The 22,392-nt window shown below is 42.7% G+C and overlaps 1 protein-coding gene across 2 annotated transcripts in view; it reads right to left on the bottom strand.

Annotated features, from left to right (window-relative positions):
• The window catches only part of CAMK2A (calcium/calmodulin dependent protein kinase II alpha), a 185,441-nt gene extending 168,221 nt beyond the window's left edge, over nucleotides 1-17,220 (bottom strand). For both annotated transcript variants that reach the window (XM_048491386.1, XM_048491387.1), the window contains exon 1: nucleotides 16,952-17,220. In XM_048491386.1, the coding sequence (XP_048347343.1) occupies nucleotides 16,952-17,013 (62 nt within the window). In that variant the 5' untranslated portion in view covers nucleotides 17,014-17,220. The remainder of the gene's footprint in view (nucleotides 1-16,951) is intronic.
• Between the last annotated feature and the right edge of the window lie 5,172 nt (nucleotides 17,221-22,392).

Raw genomic sequence — 22,392 nt, 5'->3', positions numbered from 1 at the left:
TTCTGACATTTCCTATACTTCTCATTATAACCTTTGTTATATCTTTAGATTTGATATGCCATCAAAAATTTTGTATCTCTTAATATTGACATTCTGTAAACTTGATTTCTTTAGTCCAAAGATTTTTCCTTTGACTCATAATCAATTTTGGTATTAACAGCATCTTATTGGCATCAGTAGGTCCCAAGATGGATAGGTTAAATCATTTCTATGACACAAGCTTTTGTTCAATGTCATATGCCACTGGTTTAAAGTTATCCTCAATAATATTATTGTTATTTTGACTTTCTTTATACCTAAGTAATATTTTGAAGGCTATAATCATCTTCAATATCTAGTTTGGTGTACCGATGTCACCCAAGGCATCATTAAAGGTTAGTATAACTGCTTTTTCTACATTTAATTACTATCAGATTAATGAAAAGGAGCATAGAGAGACTCAAGAGACCTATACCATCCACATAAAGCATTAACTTATATCACCATTCTTATTTTAAATTGTTGAAATCATGGTTCTCTCTTTTTATTTCGCCTATAAGTAAGACACCTATTCACTTTATTATCAAATATTTTAGCAAAGAGCAGTCAAGTCACACATGGGACAGATTGCTATGTTGTGGGAACTCCTCTTTCAAGTACTTGAAGCAATCTTAAATTTAAGAAGCAGGGGGTTTAGAGTGGCAACCAGAAATTTATCTGTCATAGCCTAGAATGACTTCTGTATCAAGAGACAAGTCCTGGGGGGCATAAAAGACCATGAGAATTGAAGAAACCTTTTCTCACTTTGGACTGTCTTAGGAACCAGCCACTGCAACGTCTTCATATGTATTCTGAAGAACCACACTTTCTCTGTTCTCTGTCTGACTCATGACAATATTGCCTTCCCTACATCCTCAGACACCACCATCGACTCATCCCTGGAAACACTGCCAGTTCCACACAGTTTACTTTTGCTACATATGAGTTTTAGAGACAGCAAAGATATATACAATACTCAGAAGCAGTGTGTGGACTTATATCTGAATCTTTCCCCAAAAGGCAGGGCTAACCATATGCTAACCTGCAGGAATTTTGCACTCTTCTGGAACACTTCAAGTTCAGACTAGCTGATCAGCCTTAATGTTGCATGAACAACACCCACAACTTGCTGACAAATCCAGATGGTACACTAGCACAGCATGCTTCTCACTGGCAAACTGTGCCTAGTAGTTCTTACCACCATGCCTTCTCATTGGACTCTTCTCCTCTACAGACTACAATCAAATACAGGACAGTAAGTATACTTTCAAAATACAAGCTATATTTAATTTTCATATACATACACAATGATTTTTGAGAAGTAACTGAATAAATAAACTGGATAATGGCTAGGCATGTGGGACCCACTCCTATGTTCTGACCCACGTGTCTAGCCATTATCTCACTTATTTATTACTTTCTTTCATGGGAAAAAATCTTATTAAAAACTTCTCATTCGAATCCAGCTTGAGATAAAAAGCAGCTGTTTTGATAAAGTATGCACGTAACAACCTAAGCACACAAACAGTATGGTGTAGTGGTTAGTGTCAGAATCCGAGAGAACCAAAATTCCAATCCCCATTTTGCTGTGAAACATTCTGTCAGCCTAACCTATCTCGCAACATTTTTGCAAGGATAAAATAGGGCTGGATAGCCATTGATCAACTTTGGAAGAAGCAGAGCAAAGTGTAAAATAATAACATTTAGATATATGCATACAGTGAATGTATATGTTTTAGTCTCGTGGGGGGTTATTGGGGAAACCAGTGCTTTTTCTATGATGTGTGTGGCTGAATCTATGATGTGTGTGGCTTCTAAATTCTATGATGTGTGTGGCTGAAGAGCCCTTCGGGGGTTGGGCAGTATATAAGTTTAAAAAATAAATAAATAAATAAATCATTTTCCAGTTGACAAAAAGTCTATAACACAAAGGGATGCAATTTTGGTCTGTTTTAAACAAGAAGTCAGGAGACATAAACAAAAGAGGAATTTAGAGAAAAGAATGGTTCATTTTGTACCTACTGGTCCCTTCCGCATATGCAAAATAATGCACTTTCAATCCACTTTCAATGCACTTTACAGCTGGATTTTACTGTGCGGGATAGCAAAAACCCACTTGCAAACAATTGTGAAAGTGGATTGAAAGTGTATTATTCTGCATGTGCGGAAGGGGCCACAGAAACAACTTTTCAGTACATGAGCATTCAGTAGAACATTACTACTGAGTCTCTGATGTTCCCCCGCCTAATCATTTCCTGCCACATATATCCTTGCACATACAGTCACAAAACATGAATTAGTGTTGATGCTGAACACATTATGACTAGGACTCAGATGGCTTGTTTCTGCTCATGGGGCAGCAATGTTTTTATGGAACATCATGTGATTCAACTTCTGATATTGCAAATAATTTTTTTTTTACTATTTGGGACCATTGGATGGACTTGGACCATCTCTAATTGTGTCAGCAAGGCTATGGGAATTCCAAAGGGTCTGTTTTAAGGCAGAGGAAATTTGTAATATCTATGTATTGTACACAGACATGGTTTGTCCTGATATAAGTGACTTGGAGAATTGTTCTTAGCATCTGCCTCTGGTGTAAAATGTACTCTACAAAGTATCTCTTCTATATTTTGTACAGCATATACCAACTTCCAGCGTCTCAGATCAGGAACAGGGTTTAGCTTTACTCAAACTGACATCCCTTAAAATACAAGCCCTAGGGTCCTTTACACATTACCCTAACAACATAGCAGCCACTTCTAGAAATGGTTCTCGTGCAGCTGGGGTAACATTTAAAAGGCCATATTGACAGACTAAAAATGAAAGCTGTGATTAAAGCATTAATTAATCCTCACCTGGTACAGGCAAGGACACCTGTCAGCTATACTGGGTCGATTTGCTGATGGCAACAATATTTGATCCTGTGTAATGAAGATATATACAAGCTTGTGTCCGACTGATGGTGGAAAGATGAGTCTCCCTTTTTTCTCTCAGGAAGTGTGTATTTCCAAGCCTAGTTCTGTCTGTGGGTGAGGGATGGGTGGGCAGTCTCTCAGTCCCATACATTTCCTGCCCTTCTTCCCCTGCCTTCCTTCCACCTTCCCTTCCACCCAAGTGTCAGGGGGCACCAGTGGTGGGATCCAAAAATGTTAATAATAGGTTCCAATGGTGGTGGGATTAAAACAGTGGCGTAGCGCCAATGAGGCTATTGGGCAGGGAGGTTGCTTTAGTAACCTGGCACTCAGAAAAAAATAGTAACCACTTCTAGAGAAGTGGTGAGAACTGGTTGGATCCCACCTCTGGCACCAAGGCTTTTTTCTACATTTAATTGCCAAGTTGAGGCTCCACCTGGCAGCCTCACAGCCGTGTTCATTCCCTTCTTTTTCCTCAACCTAGGCCACAACATTCCCTTCCTTTCCCTTTACAACCCCTCCCTCCCCTGTTGACAGTGTTCCTCCCTTTCTCCCCAGCCTCCTCCCTTCTCCCCATCCACAATGTTTTTACCTTTCTCCAAAAGCCCCTCCCTTTCTCCCCACTGACGATGTCCCTACCTTTCTTCCCAGCCCCCTTCCATCCCATCTACAACATTTTCACCCACACCCCCAGCCCCTCCCTTTCTCTCTATTGAAAGGTTCCTACTTCTTCTGGGTGATCAGGAACTTACTGAGGTCTGATCTGTGGGAGGAAGTGGACTGTAAAGTTGCCAGTTTTGGAGGGAGAGGATGTGTTTCAAGATCTCTCAGAATTACAACTTATTTCTAGAGGGCAGAGATGAGTTCCCCCGGAGGAAATGGCTGTTGTAATACACCCCTACTGAGCTTGATCCCCTCTTCCAAACTGCACCCTCTCTAGATTCCACTTTCAAATCTCCAGGAATTTCCCATGCTGGAGTTGATAACCTATTGGTGGCCTGTTGTGACCAATTTGTTCAGCACTTTGCAGATAAAATCTCTTGCATCTGTACCAATTTGGAGTCCTGCTCTTGGTTGTTTGAATATGCTGGGGCAAGGGGTGGCTGACTGGGCCCTGGAGGCAGTGAAGGCCTCCTTGATAGTGTGGATGGTTGCCCCTACTTTTGAACAAGTGGTGATGCACTCACCCTCGAAGAGGGGGCAATGTGTTTACCTCCACACTCATTAATCTATTATAAATTATCAGTTCTTTTTACAAGAAGGCTTCAGTTCTTATTTTACACTTTGTCGTTTGCCAGATTGTGCTTTTTAACTTTAAAAAAATTGTATTTTTGTACTATGTTTTTAAAATGAGCTTTTAAGGAGTAGGGTCCCTTCATTAATTGTTTCAGTACTGATTAGAACTTTGGCCAGGCAGATGTTACTATGGAGCATTTAATTTGAAAGGTGCAGCTGTAAGATGCAAGGAAGATGCAACTGATATTATGGTACAGTGATGTAAAAGATCAGTCAGATGTTGAGGGGGGTGCAATTTGAGAGCTTGCCCCAGACTCCATTTTCTGTAGATATGCCCCTGAGGGTTTGGGTTCTGTTCCTGTCAAAAATAGTTAAAAGTTAAAAACTTTTCTGATCCATGTTATTAGACTGAGCCAGTCAAAAAAGAAACCTGCTTCGTAACAGTTATGTTCTGAGGTACCAGGGCTCCAACAACTTTGTTACTGTAATACTGAGAGAAAAAGAAAACAAAAAAAATAGCCAAGCCACATATACCACTGAAATAAATCTGTTCCTTTCTTGATTTTCATCAATCCTACTGTACAGCTATTCAATCCTATCATTCTTCATAAGAGGCCAAATTAATGCCCTGAGTTCACACATTACCCTCATCCAGGACAAGAAGACTAAATGGTCACAAATGCCTCAAGTATAAAAATAAATAAATTTTTAAAAGAAAAAAAAACTTCATAGAGTGTGAAATTTAAGTCCCTGTTCTCTAGGTCTGGAGATGAGATGACATCACACAAGTGTTTGTGTAAACTGCCATCAAGTTGCAGCCAACTTATGGTACCTGTTGACAGCACCTTCATTCTAACTGACTGTTCACTGGGAGAGAAGTTCAACAGTGTTGTGAGCTGTAAGCTGTCTGGTGGAGGGTTCTCCTAAAGTGTGGAAAGGAACACATTTTGGGTTTCTAGATCAGGACAGGATCCATCAGTTATCTTGAGAGAAAAACTGGGGAAGTGTGTTAATATTCCCAACTCCTACAACTAAAGAACCACTGTGAAAAAGAAAGAAGCTTAAGTTTAAATATAACAGAAGTTTAAGCTTAAGAAACAAACCATAGACAACCAAGAGAAAAGTCTCTCAGTAAAAATATTTAAACACTTCCATGGAAACCAGCTTGATACATTTGGAAGTGGAATACATCACTTGAACTTACCTATCTCATGCTTCTCAGTTCTGTTATTCTGTTACACTCTATATGTCCTATTATGAGGAATTGCTAACCTGTCTTTTAAATCCCACAAAAAGAGACAACTAAAACTATTTTAAAGTTGTATTTCAAAAAGCTTGAGTGCCAAATATTCCTGATCATTTTATTGTTCAAAATAAATCTGCATCATACAACCCCATTGGGTTTTCAAGGCAAGTGATTGAACAGGTGTGGTTTGCCATTTTCTTTCTGTGCAAAGTCTTCCTTGGTGGTCTCCCACTGGCGTAATGCCCATTGGGCAAGGTGGGCAGCTGCCCAGGGCATCACCTTGTGGGGGGCATCAAAATGCTGGGTTCGTTTTGGGATATTTTAGTGGTTTTCCATTTTTGGCCTGCAGGGGGCGCAGTTTTTAGGCTAGCGGCACCAAAATTTCAGCGTATCATCAGGAGATTGTCCTTATGCTACCCCCAAAGTTTGGTGAGGTTTGGTTCAGGGAGTCCAAAGTTATGGACTCCCAAAGGGGGTGCCCCTATCCCCCATTGTTTCCAATGGGAGCTAATAAGAGATGGGGGCTACAGTTTTGGGGGTCCATAACTTTGGACCCCCTGAACCAAACTCCACCAAACTTGAGGGGTATCATTAGGGAAGTCTCCTGATGAGATCCCGAAAGTTTTGAGACTGTGCCTTCAGAAATGTGCCCCCCACAGCCTGCAACCCCCATTGACAGCCATGCAGAAAACTCAATGCAGAACAAAGATTCTTGGGCAAATTTCTAGGATGTTCCTGCAGGGGGTGCATTTTTGGATGTATCGGTACCAAAATTTCAGGGTATCATCTGGAGATGATCGCACCCCCCAAGTTTGGTGCAGTTCGGTTCAGGGGGGCCAAAGTTATGGACCCTCAAAACTGTAGCCCCCATCTCCTGTTAGTTCCCATTGGAAACAATAAGGGATGGAGCACCCCCTTTGGGAGTCCATAGCTTTGGACTCCTTGAACCAAACCTTACCAAACTTGGGGAGTAGCATAAGGACAGTCTCCTGGTGATATGCTGAAATTTTGGTGCTGATATGTTTAAAAATGCACCCCCTGCAGGCACCAATGTCCCGGTGCAAAAAAAAATTGGTTGTGGTGGAGTGGCCGCCCATGGGGGGTGGGGGGGCAACCAACTCAGGTTTTGCCCAGGGCTACAGTTTGCCCAGGGCTGCCTCGTTATGCCCCTGTGGTCTCCTAACCAGGTTGCAATCCTGCTTAGGTTCCGAGATCTGATCAGACTGGGCTATACCATACCATTCCACATCATCACACATAGCCTTCATTCTTTCAGAATGAAACCACTGAACGTGTGTGTCTAAACAGAAATTACGCTGTCAGGCATGAGGAGGGAAATTTGGGGGGCTTGGAACTGCCATGTCTGTTTCCAAACTGAAGCCTTTTGCTATCCAAGACTATGAGGAGAAAGATTTAAGAAGCAGTTTGCTCCTCCCCATAACATCACACTGGTTATCAGAAACTATCACCCCACAGACTAATTTCTTAATCATATTTTCTGAGAAGAATAGGGATGGGAGTTGCCATCCTTTCCTCTTAGACCTGCCGTTTGTAAAACAGTAACTACACCAGAAAGACAACAGCCTATTAAGGCCTCATATACACAACTATTATTATTTTTATTCCTATGTTGTCAGTATATAGCTAATGATACAGTCTAGCCACTACAAAGAAGCACTAGCAGTTAATATAGTTATAAAGTGATATGTGAGAAAAAGTTTTAATACCCAAGATACACACAGAACACCTTTGGGAAGGGAATTCCCCACTTTAACAGGCAGTCATAAAATATAAGCCTCCAAGGCTTGTTGTCCTGTGACCTTTCACGCCCACACCTTCATGCAAACACTTTAATAAATGTCACAGTGTTTGGTAGCTGGACCTCTGGGGGCTTGGTGCCCTCAGTACACAGACATCTAAAACACATGGAGTGATGACTATCCTCATAGGAATGGACAGGCAGCAACGACCCCCCCCCCACATAATTTATCACATTGATGATAGGATATTGTGTGTGCAATTTCTTTGTTTTCAGTGCTGCTTTCAGCGTGAACAGTAATACCCCCAAAGGTACTGGAACAGCTCTCAAAAGATGTACACACACAATATAAATGGATGCTGACTCGTACTCAGTAAAAGATGGTCTGTGTGGGGAAGGGAAATGCCAAACTGCTTCTTAGTTGAACACTGTAAACCATTGAGTCTGGTTAAAAGATCAGGTTGCTTAGCCCTCTAGTGCTGAAAAGTAACAGTAGTAACTGTTATTTAATACAGTCACAGGATTCACTGATATGACTCTACCCATCAACAGACATTCTGTAATTGTGCAACATTCACAAAGAAAATATATTCAGTTAGTACTATAGCCATGTCATTGGCTGCTTATGCACAGCGTGCTTGCTGTGTAATTGGGGCGAATATCCTTTGCAGCAAGATTTCTTGTACAGAACTGTTTCCTGTAGCTTTGCTTTCACTTTCCATTCTCTCCACAGCAAGTGACACCACTAATAGCATGACTTTCAATTTTCTTCGCTGCCAGAGTGGGACAGATTTCCAGTGAGCACAGCTTTGCCCCAGACATCTTCCCTCTGCCCACAGCCAGCCTTTTCACTCCTTCAGGCCACTTTGCACGCCTTCTCTCCCCGCCCGCCCACCCCCCAATTGCTGCTGGCTTCTTCCTGCTTCTGTAAGTGCACATATCGAGAGATCAATATCTTGATATAGTAACAACAGAGAGTGCTTTTCCAAGGAACAGTACAAACAGGGCTCCACCCCACCTACCCCACTCTGCTTCCTCTCTCCCTGATGATCAGGAGGGCTTTTAAAACTTTATTTCAGGTTAGACTCTTTTTTAAAACAAGCCTCTCCCTTCTCTTCTCTTGTGGCAGCCAGGGAGGGAGAGAGAGAGAAAGTAGGGAAAGGGAGGTGGAGAGAATATCAACTCTTGTGATCTACACCTTTAAGACTGTTGATGGGTAGAGTTAAGAGAATCAGGAGAACCAAAGGCCTAGTGGAGTTCAGCAGAAAAGCTGCACTGCAGGCTTATGGAGAAAGGTGAGGAGACCCCACTACAGTCCCACTATGCAGCTAAAAGGCCCGAGATAAGTGTTCCATGTATTATTGTCATTATCATTATTTGTTCCATTTATACCCTGTCCTATACCAAAGTCCCAAGGTGGCTTACATAATGGGGTTAAAAGCCATGTTAAAACATAAAACATTTAAAAACTGCCATAAAAACATCCTTTAAAACAGTCAAAAACATCCATTAAAAATCCTCAACCCTCACACCCCCACCCTTCAGCTGGCATCGATAGGGGGACTCTGGGGGTCACACATTAAAGGCCTGGATACAGAGGAAAGTTTTAACCAGGCACCAAAATCCAGAAAGTGTCAGCACCTGGCGAATTTCTGCAGGGAGGGGCCTGTCACAGAAAAAGCCCTCCCGTGTACCCCCTCCTGCTGCACCTTGGCAGCAGAAGGGATCACCAGCAAGGCCTCCCCACTTGACCTCAATGCACGTGCCGGCTCATATGGGAGTAGGCACTCCTTGAAGTAGGTGGGACCCAAGCCATTTAGGACTTTAAATATGACTGCCAATACCATGAATTGGGCCCAATAGCTAATAGGGAGCCAGTGCAGTTCTTTCAAGGCCAGCGTTATATGCAACTGGCCAGGTTGATCCATCAGCTGCATTTTGCACCAGTTTTCAGACCATCTTCAAGGGAAGCTCCATGTAAAGTGCATTGCAGTAATCAAGACAGGAGGTTACCAGGGCATGCAGTACTGTGGCCAGGTCGGTTCTATCCAGACAAGAGTGAAGCGGAGAACCATCCCTGTGAGCAACCTGTCCAAATCCTCAGACTGCAGCAACTGAAACTGATCCATCACAACATGACCAGATGGTCCTCTGGATACACCCACTGAAAACTGCTCAATGGTGGCATCCAGTCCCCTGCGATCTAGGCAACTTCATCCAGAAAGTGTCCAGCAAAAGTGTCCCAACAGATCTCCAGTGGTATCCCGGACCCTACTCCCCAATTGGAGGATAGCAAGTCTTTCACCACTGGGAACAGTTCTGTTGGGCGACTACTTGAGGATGCAATGATGGAGGAAAAGTATACTCTCTTTGCCTCCCTCACCGCCACCCGATAGGCCTAAAAATCTAATGTGTGTTTGGTCAGACCCGCAGCAGGATTTCAACCACCTGCACTCTAGATGTCGCCCCTCCTGTTTCATTACCCACAAACTCTCCCGGTATTGAAATCCAAAGCGGGCTGAGCAAGCTCTCACAGGTTGGCGGGACGCTGGGAGGCTTCTATCGGGTCAATGGCCCTCTTAGATTCTCCTTGGCCATTCCAATACAGGTAGAAACCAGGGCCTTCACTAAATTTCTCAGGACCAGACTAAGCTGTTATTTTATGTCAATTATAAGAAAATGTCTGCTTTCTTCAAAGTATCAGCTTTGCTCTGCCCTTGACTCCACAGTTACAACACTATCTCCAATAGGCACCACCATTGGCGAGGGTAATTCAGTCATCATAAGTACATACCCTTTACCCCAAAGAAACAAGTGCTTGCAATATATTACACTTACCCTGTGAAGACTCTATAGTTTCAAAAGGAAGATGTGGGAGAACAATAAGATTTTCTTCAAGAAAAAACATCCTTGTTGATGGCTACATATGACATACCTATGATTTCCTAAATGTGGGTCAGTGGGAAGATCTGTCAGAGGTTTGAAAGTGCCCTTTATTACAATATATAGCAATATATAGTGCTAATTTTGCACTACTTTTCCTTCTTCTGTTCATAGCAGTCTATCTTACATAGGAGGAACAAACAGCCAAGGATCAGCACTGACAGTACACATTGCATGACCAACTTATGATTTCTGGAGTGGGGCAGGGGAGAGATACATTTTCAAGACTGCTGCTCAGAAGGTGATTATGAGAGTGTTGTCATGTCTCCTCTCCCATAGTACTACAAGGGATGTTGGAAATCTGCAAAAAAAAAAAAGGGTAGATCTAGCATGTGGTCTCACCTCCTGGCACTGTCGCTTTTGTCTTGGGAAAAACAGGCAAGAGTCACATGGGAGTATCAGACCCCCACTCTTCTAGCAGCTTTTGCCTTAATTTTCTGTTCTGAGATCTTGCAAGCCCATACTCTGCATGAGCAGCGCCTGTGGCTCAAGGGCAGATTGTTTTTTTTTTCTCTCCTGTTCACACTTTCCTTGCCAGCACCAGCCTGTGAGGCTGCCTGCCGCCCTTCCACATCTCCTCCTTCAAATCAGTTTCAGGGTTCATCTCCTTTCTGGAAAGAAAAGTATGGGTTGAGATTTTAATTCTTTTTAAAAGTAAATTCCTCTTCTTCTGCAGCTCTGGGAATGAGGTGATTGATTATACATTGCCACATGATAATTTCACTCAACCCCTTTTTTTTCACCTGCCATGGGGGTGGATTCAAAGAATTCAGAAAGAGGCATTTTATTCCTTTTCTTTGTTTTGCTCTGGTTCCCTTATTTTCTCAGAGGAACACATACCATCCCTCCCCATAATAGCCTGCCCTCTTAGTTTCACTTTATGTCCCTTAGTAGTACTCATGCTTCCCCATTCACCTTGGGACAGACTATGCCTTTATTTTATGTCAATTATAAGAAAGAAAATGTCTGCTTTCTTCAAAGTATCAGCTTTGCTCTGCCCTTGACTCCACAGTCTTAACAGCAGGTCCTTGAGGAGGAAATGCTAGCTTTTGCTTTTCACTTTTGAAGAGCAGCGAATGGAACTCAGCCACAATGCAAAACTCAAGAATCGCAAAAAGATGAACTAAATTTTGGCAATGTTGCCTTCTCATGCTGGAGGAAAACGGATATTTTGAATAGAGCCATTCAGCAGTGCCAGCAAAAGGACACAGAAATAGAAACATTTGTTGTGGTGCCAGCTCTTCACCTCTGTGTTGTAATTCTCATTACCATCACCCAAAAATCATTGTAATTTTGCTCTTGGGAGGGGGGGAGGTATATGCTATTTGGTAAGGTATATGCTATAGCAAGTAAGATGACAGTCAGACATCTAGTGTAATGAGGTAGCAGAAGTTGTTCCTCCAGAGCCCGCTAGCCACTAATTAATATAAAAATCCTGATGTAAGCACTGAGCTGTTGTATAATAGTTTACACAATGTCTTTCCAACCCGAACTAGTCATTGTTTCTTTCTTTCATTCTTTAAAATAGAGGGCATGTGATATGAAAAAGGTCATAAATGATATTAGTATTTCTAATAATATAGCCGTAAATAGATATTGTAGTTTACTGAAATCCACTTTCAAATATAAAATAGTTTGTGAAAGGAAAGTTTAAATTCTATCAAGCAGCCTTCAAACGCCAAAAAATGAAACAAAATTTGTCATTACAAAAAAGAGGAGCCACATTCCCCTTTTTAAAAAATCATAAGATAATAGAAGCTAAGCTTGGATTTTAAAAAAACCTGGGGGCTCTGTCAAAAGACAAAAGTGAAGTATAAGCAGTGTCTCTAGGGCATAGACTGTCACATACATGATTCTTCAGTATTGCCTCTGACATGCAGACATTAATACATATAAATTTCATTGTTCATTATTTTTATGTGATTCCATGTAGGGGGTACCATTGACCAAGGGGGGGTGGGTGTTTGCGACTGCTACTGTTTATTTGCCACAGATGCTGTGGTATCTCTGCTGACTGTGCCAGTCTGTTTGGGCTAGCAATGATCAGCAGAAGGGATGAAATAAATCCCATTCGCACTGAGGATGTCAAGCACACTGATTCAGCATGCCTTATATGTGCAAGACCCCTCTTCCTGAAAACCGTTATGAAAGCAATGCTTTAGTTATGTATGTCCTATGCATCATCTCCCATCTTTCCCTTGAACACTTCTAAACATATAGATTCCTTTCTTCCTGGGCTATTTATTCTATTGCTTAATTAATCTTCCATGAGAACAGTTTTCTTTTCTTTTGTGTTAAAATTTTATTAGTATTTAAGCAGTTTTACATCCCAAGGAAGAACAGTTTTCAATATGGTTAACCAAGGTATGCTTTCCTGTCATTTTAAAGCCATTTATTAGACCATGACATAGGAATGTAAACATTACCTTACCAACTATATATACAGTGCAAATCTGCAAATCTAATAGAGGGTTACTGTATTAGTCTGAATCTTCTAGAAACACCTTTGATTATTAAAACTGTGGCTGAGGCAATCTCTGCATTTTCCAATGCTTTAGCTACCTTTTCTTCAAGATAATTGTGAAAGCAGTTTCTGCCATAAATGTGTGGTAGAGCCAGGTGAAAAACTCTTCGGTGTAAACCATAACAGTTAATACATTAACTGTGAACCATTTTCCTCCCTGGAAAAATATTGTATTAGGTGGGTCTAAAGTGATTTTTTTTCCTTTTTGGGATACATCTAAAAAAGTCTCTTATGTTCAAAATCTGAGTTATCGATCAAATTAGTGGTGACTATAGATGTCAACAAGAGTATTTTCTATGACAAATACATTTGATTACTTAAGTAACTGTGTTCATTCCAGGAGTCATGAAAGATATACTGATGAAGTGCTCTACCCCATTTTCTTTGGAGGAAGTGTTCTCACTGCTCTTTTTCAATTGCTTCTAGATCACCAAAATACTGAGAATATTTCTTTGCTTTGTCAACCTGGAATGCCTTTCTCTTATGGCAGAAGTCACAGCAGGCTCCATCAACCTGCACTCAGATCTTCCATCTAGCACATACTCTATAACCACTAGCATGTTCCTAACATATGTATACAAGTAGTGCTGTAGAAGGAATGACTTCATTCAAGTCTCTGTAGCTACCTCCAGGTGTCACCTCATCTGGTCACTCTGTGGCGACTGTCGAGCTTTCCTTTGGCTGCAGATGTGGGCTTCTCCCTTTCAACAAAGCTTTCGCTCTGGTTTAGTGGCTCCAGTCTCCTGCTGTCGGAGAGCCCTCTCCTCCCTGGCCATCCAGGGCCCAACAGCCTCTTATCCTGTCCCATCACCAGCCCACCTCCCTGTCAATTTCCTTTAAACCACACCCCCACCCTTGGACTTTTCCTTCCCCTGGAGGGAATCCATAGGGAGCTCGAGCGCCAAGATTCTGTTCGCTAGGCCAACTTTCCTTGTCCTCCCTGGTCAGCAGAAAGGCCTTCTCATTCCCCCCAGCCCCGAGGCCTGCTGCCTGGGCTTTCTCCCATCCCTGGCAAGCCTTCAGAACCACCTCCAGCATTTGTGTCAGCCTCGTCCCATCCCCTGCAGACTCCAACCATCTGCACCATTAACAGCACATTCTCACAGACTTCCCAGGACCCCACTTGGCCTCCCCCCTCCTGCTTCCCCAGTCGCCATTAGCCCCACTACTAACACTGCTTTGGACTCCTGGGGGTGAGTATTCCTCCTGGTCTGGAGAAGAAGGGGGGTTAGTGGGAGTCCAGGGCAGCATCCCTGGACATCTCTTCACTTGACTAGAGAAAGAATGTGGCCGTATTTTTACTTGTGAAATTTATATGTCTGTTATTATCTTATTGACTGACATTGCATTATGTACTCTTTAAGATGAGGACTACCTGTTTTGTCAGAGAGTTACATAACGCTCAGCAATTCTGCAAAAATATAATATACATGAATAAGAATGATCTTAATCAGAAAGAAAAAGGGGAAACTAACTCAACCCTGACTCAGTGTATGCTATTCACAAGGGTTAAGTTATAAAATCAAACAAATATTATTTATAAGGTGTATACAAATAGGCCAATAAAACCTCTCAGGTCTGGAGTACAAACTGCTAGCTTTACAGTACAATACAGCATACATGGTTGCTGTCAATATCAAGTGACCAACTAAGACCATACGCATTTCTGGTAAAAAAAATTATTTGCTTCAGCTTGTATTTGGAGAAGGGCCCATTAAACAGACTTCTTAACGTCCTGTGGAGACAGTCTTCAACACTGCCCTTCATACAAGTATTCCTTAAAATATCTCAAGAAATAGATATAACCCATAAGTCAGCTGCAACTTGACAGCACTTTGCACTCATACACACTTTGCACAAGCTGGCAAGTTCCATTAGTTTTACTCTCTTTGTCTGAATAAATGGCCATTTTGCATCTATGTTGGATAACATATAATGCATTATCAAGACAACATTATAACAATATGTGCAAGCACCCAACGATAAATCTGGATAATAGACAATGTGGTGTGTAGGGCTCTTCAAAGACACAATCACATTCCATGCAACACTTATCCTTTTTTTTCCCCCTTGCATCACAATTGATAACTCTTTATGGCTACAGACACGTGCAGCCATCCATGGGCTTCTATATGGCGACAGTCCTCCCCCCCCTCCTTCTGAGCTAGATTAAAGGAGAATAATAGAAGCTTAAACACACTCCTCTGTACACAAAAATTCTTGATTGAAGAGGGAAGTAGCACTGTATGCTGTGTACACTGTACATTGTCCAACACACGGAAAAGCTCAGTTATAAAGGTTTGTGACCCCACAATGAGACCATCCAGAAAACTAGTTTTGGGGGTCAGTGTTACATAATCTGAACAGTTGGTACACGCTGCCTTCTCTTTACTCTCATCTTTCTAATGTAGGTGTAATTTAAACACAGCTCATTAGAATCCTTCCATTCAAATCTGTAGTTCTTGTGAACAACTCAGCCCTTGCAGCTTCTCAAAATGTACCTTCTTGAGGGCTGAGGAGGGGGGATTTAATCACCTCTTGAAGAGATTGGTTGACTCTTTCTTGGGCATCTGTTAAAGTTAAAGTGTTTAACTCCTGAGCTGAAAGAAAAGCTGTATCTCCACTTATTGTAGAGATCTGACCACTGACTCATCTTTCCACCACCCTTGCATGATTGAATCATTCAACTTTTTTTCAAAAATAAGCAGTGTCTGGTGAATCAATATGTTCTATGTGTAAGTATGTGGATGCACACAAGTCAGGGGCATATTGCTTATATAAACAAGTTTAAATCAACCATCTTATGAAGAATTGACTCCTACAGAATTTATCCCTCTCAGCTGTATCCTCTGCTTTAGACATGTGCTAGCCACCTCCAGTAGAGGAGGCAGATTTTTTCTTCCTTGCCTTAAATGTTTTCTGCAGTTCTGCATACTTTCATACTTACATCCCCAAATTATCTCCAGCAACTTACACATGTAAACATATATATGTAAACATACATAAACACTTGCAGAAACTTGCACAAACATTCACACTCTCAAACAGATATGCCTGCATGTTTAAATCAGAGACACATATTTTCAGTATGCTGCACCTTCAAAAATGAGGGATTCAAACAAAGATCATGTGCATATCAAGACACTTAGAGAACACGGCAAACGTACATCAAAAATTTGTGCATGATTCCAAGAAAAAAACATACCCATAATTCATACATGCATATACAGGAGATATCCTTCCAAGAATGCATATACAATATAAATGTGTCTGATAAATAAAACAGATACACAAACATGCATACACACCAACACTGCTTATACATTACAAACAGATGCATATCAAAAGATGCAGATAAGAAAATCTGATCATGTAAAATAAATAGCCACATATTTCTATGGGAGTGAGAAAAATAAACCCTCCAGTGCAGTATACACAGAGAGAAACAAACATATAAACTCACACATGTGTGTGCACTCTCTCTCTCGCTCACAGGCACAGAAATATACCTAGACAAACAAATGTGCAAGTCAACAGTAAAAGAGAGATGCAAACCTAGGTGTTCATGCAAAGATGTAGTTCAATATGCAAACTAGACACAATCCCCATCTGGTCATTACAATCTCACAAAATCTATCTGACAGCTTCTCACACTGTCCCCTCTGTATTCCCTTGATTGCTTTCCACACACCAGTCAGGCGGGTACAAGCAATAGGATAGATGCTATCTAGGACCCTTCTTTGAACCACCAGTGCCTGTTCCTTTGCTTAGACAGTGACTTCCTTAGGAAGTTGTTCCTTGGTAGGCAAATGAAGTACATTAAAGTTCTGCAGAAAAATGTGGATCTTGGGGTAATTTTTTAAGCAGGACGTAGTCCCCTTGCCCTCTTTAGCAGGGTCTTCTCACTCCTACAGATAGCAACCCCCTACCATGGAATGAACAATGATTTTTAACCCTTCATATGCTGATCTTTTTGCCTTATAAAAGTGGAAGGATATAGAATCTTTATTTTAAAAGGCAGGCTGAAATCGTGTGCCAGCTCCTAGTGTTGATTCTTCCTCCTGAGCATTCCCCTTTTGCTCTCTTTAGAGCTTGCTTTGCCCTGCTCCTCCCTGAGTTTGTTGTATTGTTCATTTCATTGCCTTTTCTTCCCCCTGGGATGCCAGCTGTTCCCATTCTGGTAGCTGTTTCCTTCTTCTTTTCTCTTCCCACCCCCCCTCCCCCACCAACACAAACACAGACACATATTCTTCAATCCAAAATTCTCATTCCATTTCACCACAATGATTTTTCAGATGGCTCAAACTTACTTTCCCAGCTCTTCAAAGAGCTGATATTCTTCTGTGAACCGGGTGCAGGTGATGGTTGCCATCCTGGATGGTGGTGTCTGCCTCCCCTGGAGTGAAGTTCTACACAAACACCTCTCCTCTCTTGAGAGCACACTTTCTGGTTTTTCTCTTCGTTCCTAGCGTGCTCTGCCTCTCAGAGGTAAATAGGCAAATATGTATGATTGACAAGCCTGGAGATAATGATGAGGGCAATTTGTCTTCTCAGCTTCACAAGCCTTCGTCAGCATCCAGTTCCCCATAGCAACCACCTCTGGAACGCCCTGTTTCTGTTGCCTGGGTAACTGCTTCCCAAACACCTGCTTTGCCTGCCACTTTGCAGCTCTCTAACGCCCTGACTCTGTGACTGTGGAAAGTGCATCCCTAGCTTGAAACTGAGAATGCTTTGAAAGAGAAGGGTTTGTTTTTTAAAATGGGAAATATAAATATTAAAGCAAATTAAGCCATGTCAGTAAGAATTAACTGGGGCAAAAAGGTTACTATGGAAACAGCCATTTCCACATTACAGGATGGTCTCTGGAAAGACAGGATGCTGTTGTCCTGGCAACTGCATCTTATTCCACAGAAAGACAGGTATTGCTATGTTGTCTGGGCAACTGCTTAGTTCCAAGGTTTAAAGAAACATGACATTTGTGAAGCCAAAGCTACTTTAGAGAATGTAAGGGGTAGGGTGGCTACTTCATTCATCTCTTTTCAGCCTCTCTTAAGATCATCTAAACTGGACACCTGTAAAGGTCTACATGATGCTCTCTGGATAAAGTAGGAAGCATTCAGAATTTCTTCTGTTCCTGCAGGGGGAGCACCAAAACGTAATGCATGGGTTACGAACGCTTCTGGAAAACAGCAACTGAACTTTATTCCCAGTTGGATTTGCGGCCCAAATATCATGCACTTTGTTTTTGCTATTGTAGTTTGTTTGGTTTTTTTTTCAACCTCAAAAAACACCCCACACACCTTTATTTCACAAGAGAGAGGAATAATTTTTGCTTATATGTAGCTGGTTCTAAAAAAAAGTGTTCAGATGGAGAGACAGGTTGCCCAACAGATATAATCCCTGTATGGAAGTGACTGTAGAGTATGGGCTAAGTTAAGGGTCCTTGAGTACATGCAATCTAGGGCTGAGCATCCGGATAAGCTGAATTGGGGGAGGGGAAAACAACTATCCAGATGAAGCTGAAAACTGAAAAGCTGAAAGCCTTTGGGGCTTTTTTTCCGGCTGGCCGTGGGAAAAATGTTCTTAAAAATACTTTTATACACACACACACACACACACACACACACACACACACACACACACATATCCCATTTACTTATATATGTATACATATATATATCCCATTTGTGAGGCTGTTCATTGGGCTTTAAATTTTAATTCCCCCACCCAAAGAAATGACCTTGGCTGGTACTCTGGTGGGCTTCCAGGTGGGTTCTGCCAGACTGGCAAAGGTGCCCCCCTTTGCTGGATTGCACTGGAAAGTGCAGTCCCCTGTAGCCCTTTTCCTCCCTTGTGGCTGATTTCTAGGGCAACAAGGGGGAAGAGGAGAGGCATCTTGAAGGGACAAATAGAACTTGCTGGAGCTTTTCTATTTGGCCAATGGCTGCAATACACTTTGCATTTCGGTTTTGCTAAGCTGCTGCAGTCTTATATATGGACTGCAAGTATCTCTAAAGAGGGGAGGGTAGAAGTGAGAGCAGAAAGTTAGAGTAGCCAATAGGATTGCTGGTTATGGACAACACTATTCTTCTTTCAAATTTTTCTGTACATGGCCATAGAGCATAAATAAAGGATCTAATTCTAGCAGACTCTGGAATAGAGACAAAGATGGGAGATAACTTAGAGCTCAGCGTTAGATGCTGCAGTTTCTGAGATTCTAGTGCTTTGTGTTGTGCTATATCCCTTAGATTACTGTCTGTCTGGCACCTGGAGAAGAAGACACTAAACAGTGGGAATTTACTTATTTATTTATTTTTAACAATGTGGTTTATTTATTTTTTGTGAAGGGTCCCTGTTGCACATTTTTGCTTTGGTCTGTTGGTGGGTTTGGGGAGCCTCGGGGCCTTGTGCTCTTCTTGAAGGTTTCATTTGAGTCATTTTTGACATAGTGGTTGAGATACTTAAATAAATGCTAGTTTTAATGAGTGTGTAAGGAATTGGTTTTAAAAAATCTCAAATTTCAACATAGCTGTAAGACTTTAGTTTCTTCCTCATTAGGCTTGTGATAGGTGTTAAGAAGAGCAAGTATATTGTTTGCCAAATAGTTAATTAGCATTCAGTAAACCTTTTTGATGTAGGCTTTGAGTTTCATTATAATTGAAGCTGGTCAGCCTTACAAAACTAGTTCTCAGTTCAGGCAGAAACTTTGTAGAGGAGCTCTTCTCAATGTCTTTATCTGAAATGGGGGAGATAGCAGTAGAGGAACTGGGATAAGGCATTTGCTCTGCAAGCTCCAATCCTCAACACCTTTTCAACCCAAGAAGTACATAGTTGTATTTAGCTGGTCCTGCCAATTCTGGCAATATATAGTTTTCTTATTGTATTCATTCATTAGATTTCTAGACCGCCCTCCCCCGAAGGGCTCAGGGCAGTGAACAATAATAGTAAACAATAACATCCCAGTTTAAAAAGCAATAAAATAATCTGTTAAAACAACCCAATCCAGATGGCGATAATTCCCTCCCACACCGTGCCCACTGGAGGCCTAGATGTTACAGGGTCCCCTAATTAACCCAGCTGGCCAAACACCTGGCAGAACAGGTCCATTTTGCAGGCCCTGCAGAAACTTTGTAAGTAAGGGAGCTATTGATGACTTTCAACAGGTGACTCCGAAGCTCCTCCCTGCTAGCTTTTACCAGCCAGGAAGGGCATGGGTCAAAAGGACAAGTGGTAGATCATACAGAATCCTGTCCACATCTGCTGGGTCGAGTAGGGCCCTGTCAGGTCCCGCAGGGCCTTGGTCTCTTTCGGAAGCCTGTTCCACCAGGTAGGGGCCAGGGCTGTAAAAGCCCTGGCCCTCATCAAGGCCAGTCAGATATCTTTTGGGTTAGGGACCTCCAGCAGGTTCTCCTTCAAGGAGCAGAGGGACCTAACGGGGCAATACAGGGAGATGTGGTCCCTCAGGTATGTAGGTCCAAGGCCGCTAATGGCCTTGAAGGTCAAAACCAACACTTTGAACATGACCTAGAACTCGATGGGCAGTCAGTGAAGTTGGTACAGAACCAGTCCCGACTAGATATTCCTGAAAGAAGCCTGGCTGCTGTACAAGTTTAAGTTTCCGGATCATAGCCAAAGGCAGGCCAGCATAAGGCGCATTACAATAATGAAGCCTGGAGGTGACCATCACATGAATCATTGTGGCCAGGCCAGAATGGGAGAGATATGGGGCCAGTTGCCACATCGGACGCAGATGGTAAAACGCTGCCCAAGCCATCTGGGTGACCTGGGTCTCCAGCAACAATGCTGGGTCCAGCGTCACTCCCTGGCTTTGGACGGATGAGGGTAGATGCAGGGCCTCACTGTCCAGCGAAGGTGGGCAAAAGTCCACCAGCCACTCCCCCCAACCCAGCTACAGGACCTCCATCTTTGTAGGATTTAACTTCAGCTGACTCGTTCTCAACCAACCAGCCACAACCTCCAAACAACGCTGGAGAGCTCCAGGAGCCGAAGATGGGCTGCCCTCCATCGTGAACATGAGCTGGGTGTCATCAGCATATTGGTGACACCACAGCCCAAAACTCTGGACCAAACTTGCCAGGGGGTGCATGTAGATGTTGAAAACCATCGGGGAGAGGATCATCCCCTGTGGCACCCCCCAGCCAATGGAGTAGCGCCTGGAGTTCTCTCCCCCCTGATAACACCTGCACTCCCTGGTCCTGGAGAAATGAGGTCAGCCAGCTCAAGGCTGAACCCAAACTACAATGTCAGCAAGGCAGTGGACCAGCAAGGCAGTGGACTATATCAAACGCTGAGGTGAGATCTAACAACACCAGCAGCGCCAATCCGCCTCTATTCAAGTAGAATCAGAGTTCTTCCACAACGGTGCCCAGAACCGTCTTGATTCCATGGCCAGCGTGGAAACCAGACTGTAAGGGATCCAATACTTGTGCTTCATCCAGGAATTGCTGGAGCTGATCCACCACCACTCTCTCAATTACCTTGCCCAGGAACGGCAGATGCAAAACCAGGCGGTAATTGGCCGGATCTCCTGAATCTAATTGCAGTCTTTTCAGGAGCGGGCAGACCACTACCCCTTAAGCCAATCTGGGAAAGCCCCTTGCTCAAGGAAGCTATTGATGACTTCCAGCAGGTGACTCTGAAGCTCCTGTCTGCTAGCTTTTATCAGCCAGGAAGGGCACTGGTCAAAAGGACAAGTGGTAGATCATACAGCTGCCAGAATCCTGCCCACATCTGTCAGGTTGAGTAGGCTGAAGTGATCCAAGTATGGACCCAAAGATAATCGAGGGTAGAGATTGGCAGACTTTGTCCGTGAAGTAGCTCGCAAATGCCTCACAGATCAGTGCCAATTCTTTCAGTTTCGGACCCATAGCAGAGGTTGTAAGTGACTGAATTTGAACAGCTGTGCCAGGCACGAGCTAGCAACCGCAATAGAGGAGGTAAAGTACGTCTTTTTCGTTTCCTTCACAGCTCCCTTGTATGACCTCATAAACGTTTGATACAAGTGACCCCTGACAAGTCCGCCGCCACACGCGCTCTGGTCATCTCAGCTCTTACTTCATCCATTGCAGCTCCTTGGTCTGTTGCAAGGGTGGAGCCAGTCTGGTGCAAGGGCAGAGACAGCCTTAATGGCTTCCGAGAGCCAATTTTTTAAAAAATTGAGGCGCTATCTTTGTAGCTACGCAGGCACACTAGAACGGTCAACCCAATGAGAATGAGTTTTTCTGTGCAGTAAAAAAAAGCACTACGTCAGCTGGCGGAGAGCATGTCAACTCAGTGCTTTTCAGTGGATGGCAGACCTGTCTTCCAAGCAGCTAAGATTCTCTTATGTGTGTCTGCATAGCTACAGAAATAGCTTCTTGAAAATAAAAAAAGGAAAACTATATATTGCCAGAAATGTGGGAGTTTCAAATCCAAACAGACAAAGTGTTGGCACATAATACACCAGACATCACAGTGATTGAGGACAAGAAAGTGACCATCATCAACATAGTAATACCTGGTGACAGTAGGGTTTGAAAAAGAAAATGAGATGGTCACTGTCATGGAAGATGCTATCGCTACAGTAAAGGGAAGTCACATATGACTGTGAAAAGCATCTTTGCCTTTTGATCTCCTGGAGGGAGGACAGGAAACTATGCAGAGGTGCTAGGATGAAACTTCAAAGGTTTTGGAAACCTCATGGCGAGCGGGAAAAGTTTTCTTGGAGAATAAGGGAACAAAGCCTAGGTGA

Source organism: Sphaerodactylus townsendi, linkage group LG03 (assembly GCF_021028975.2).
Source record: "Sphaerodactylus townsendi isolate TG3544 linkage group LG03, MPM_Stown_v2.3, whole genome shotgun sequence".
In the NCBI taxonomy this organism is placed as follows: domain Eukaryota; kingdom Metazoa; phylum Chordata; class Lepidosauria; order Squamata; family Sphaerodactylidae; genus Sphaerodactylus; species Sphaerodactylus townsendi.
The sequence above is the reverse complement of the archived record's forward strand: the minus strand, read 5'-3'. Positions and strand labels throughout refer to the sequence as shown.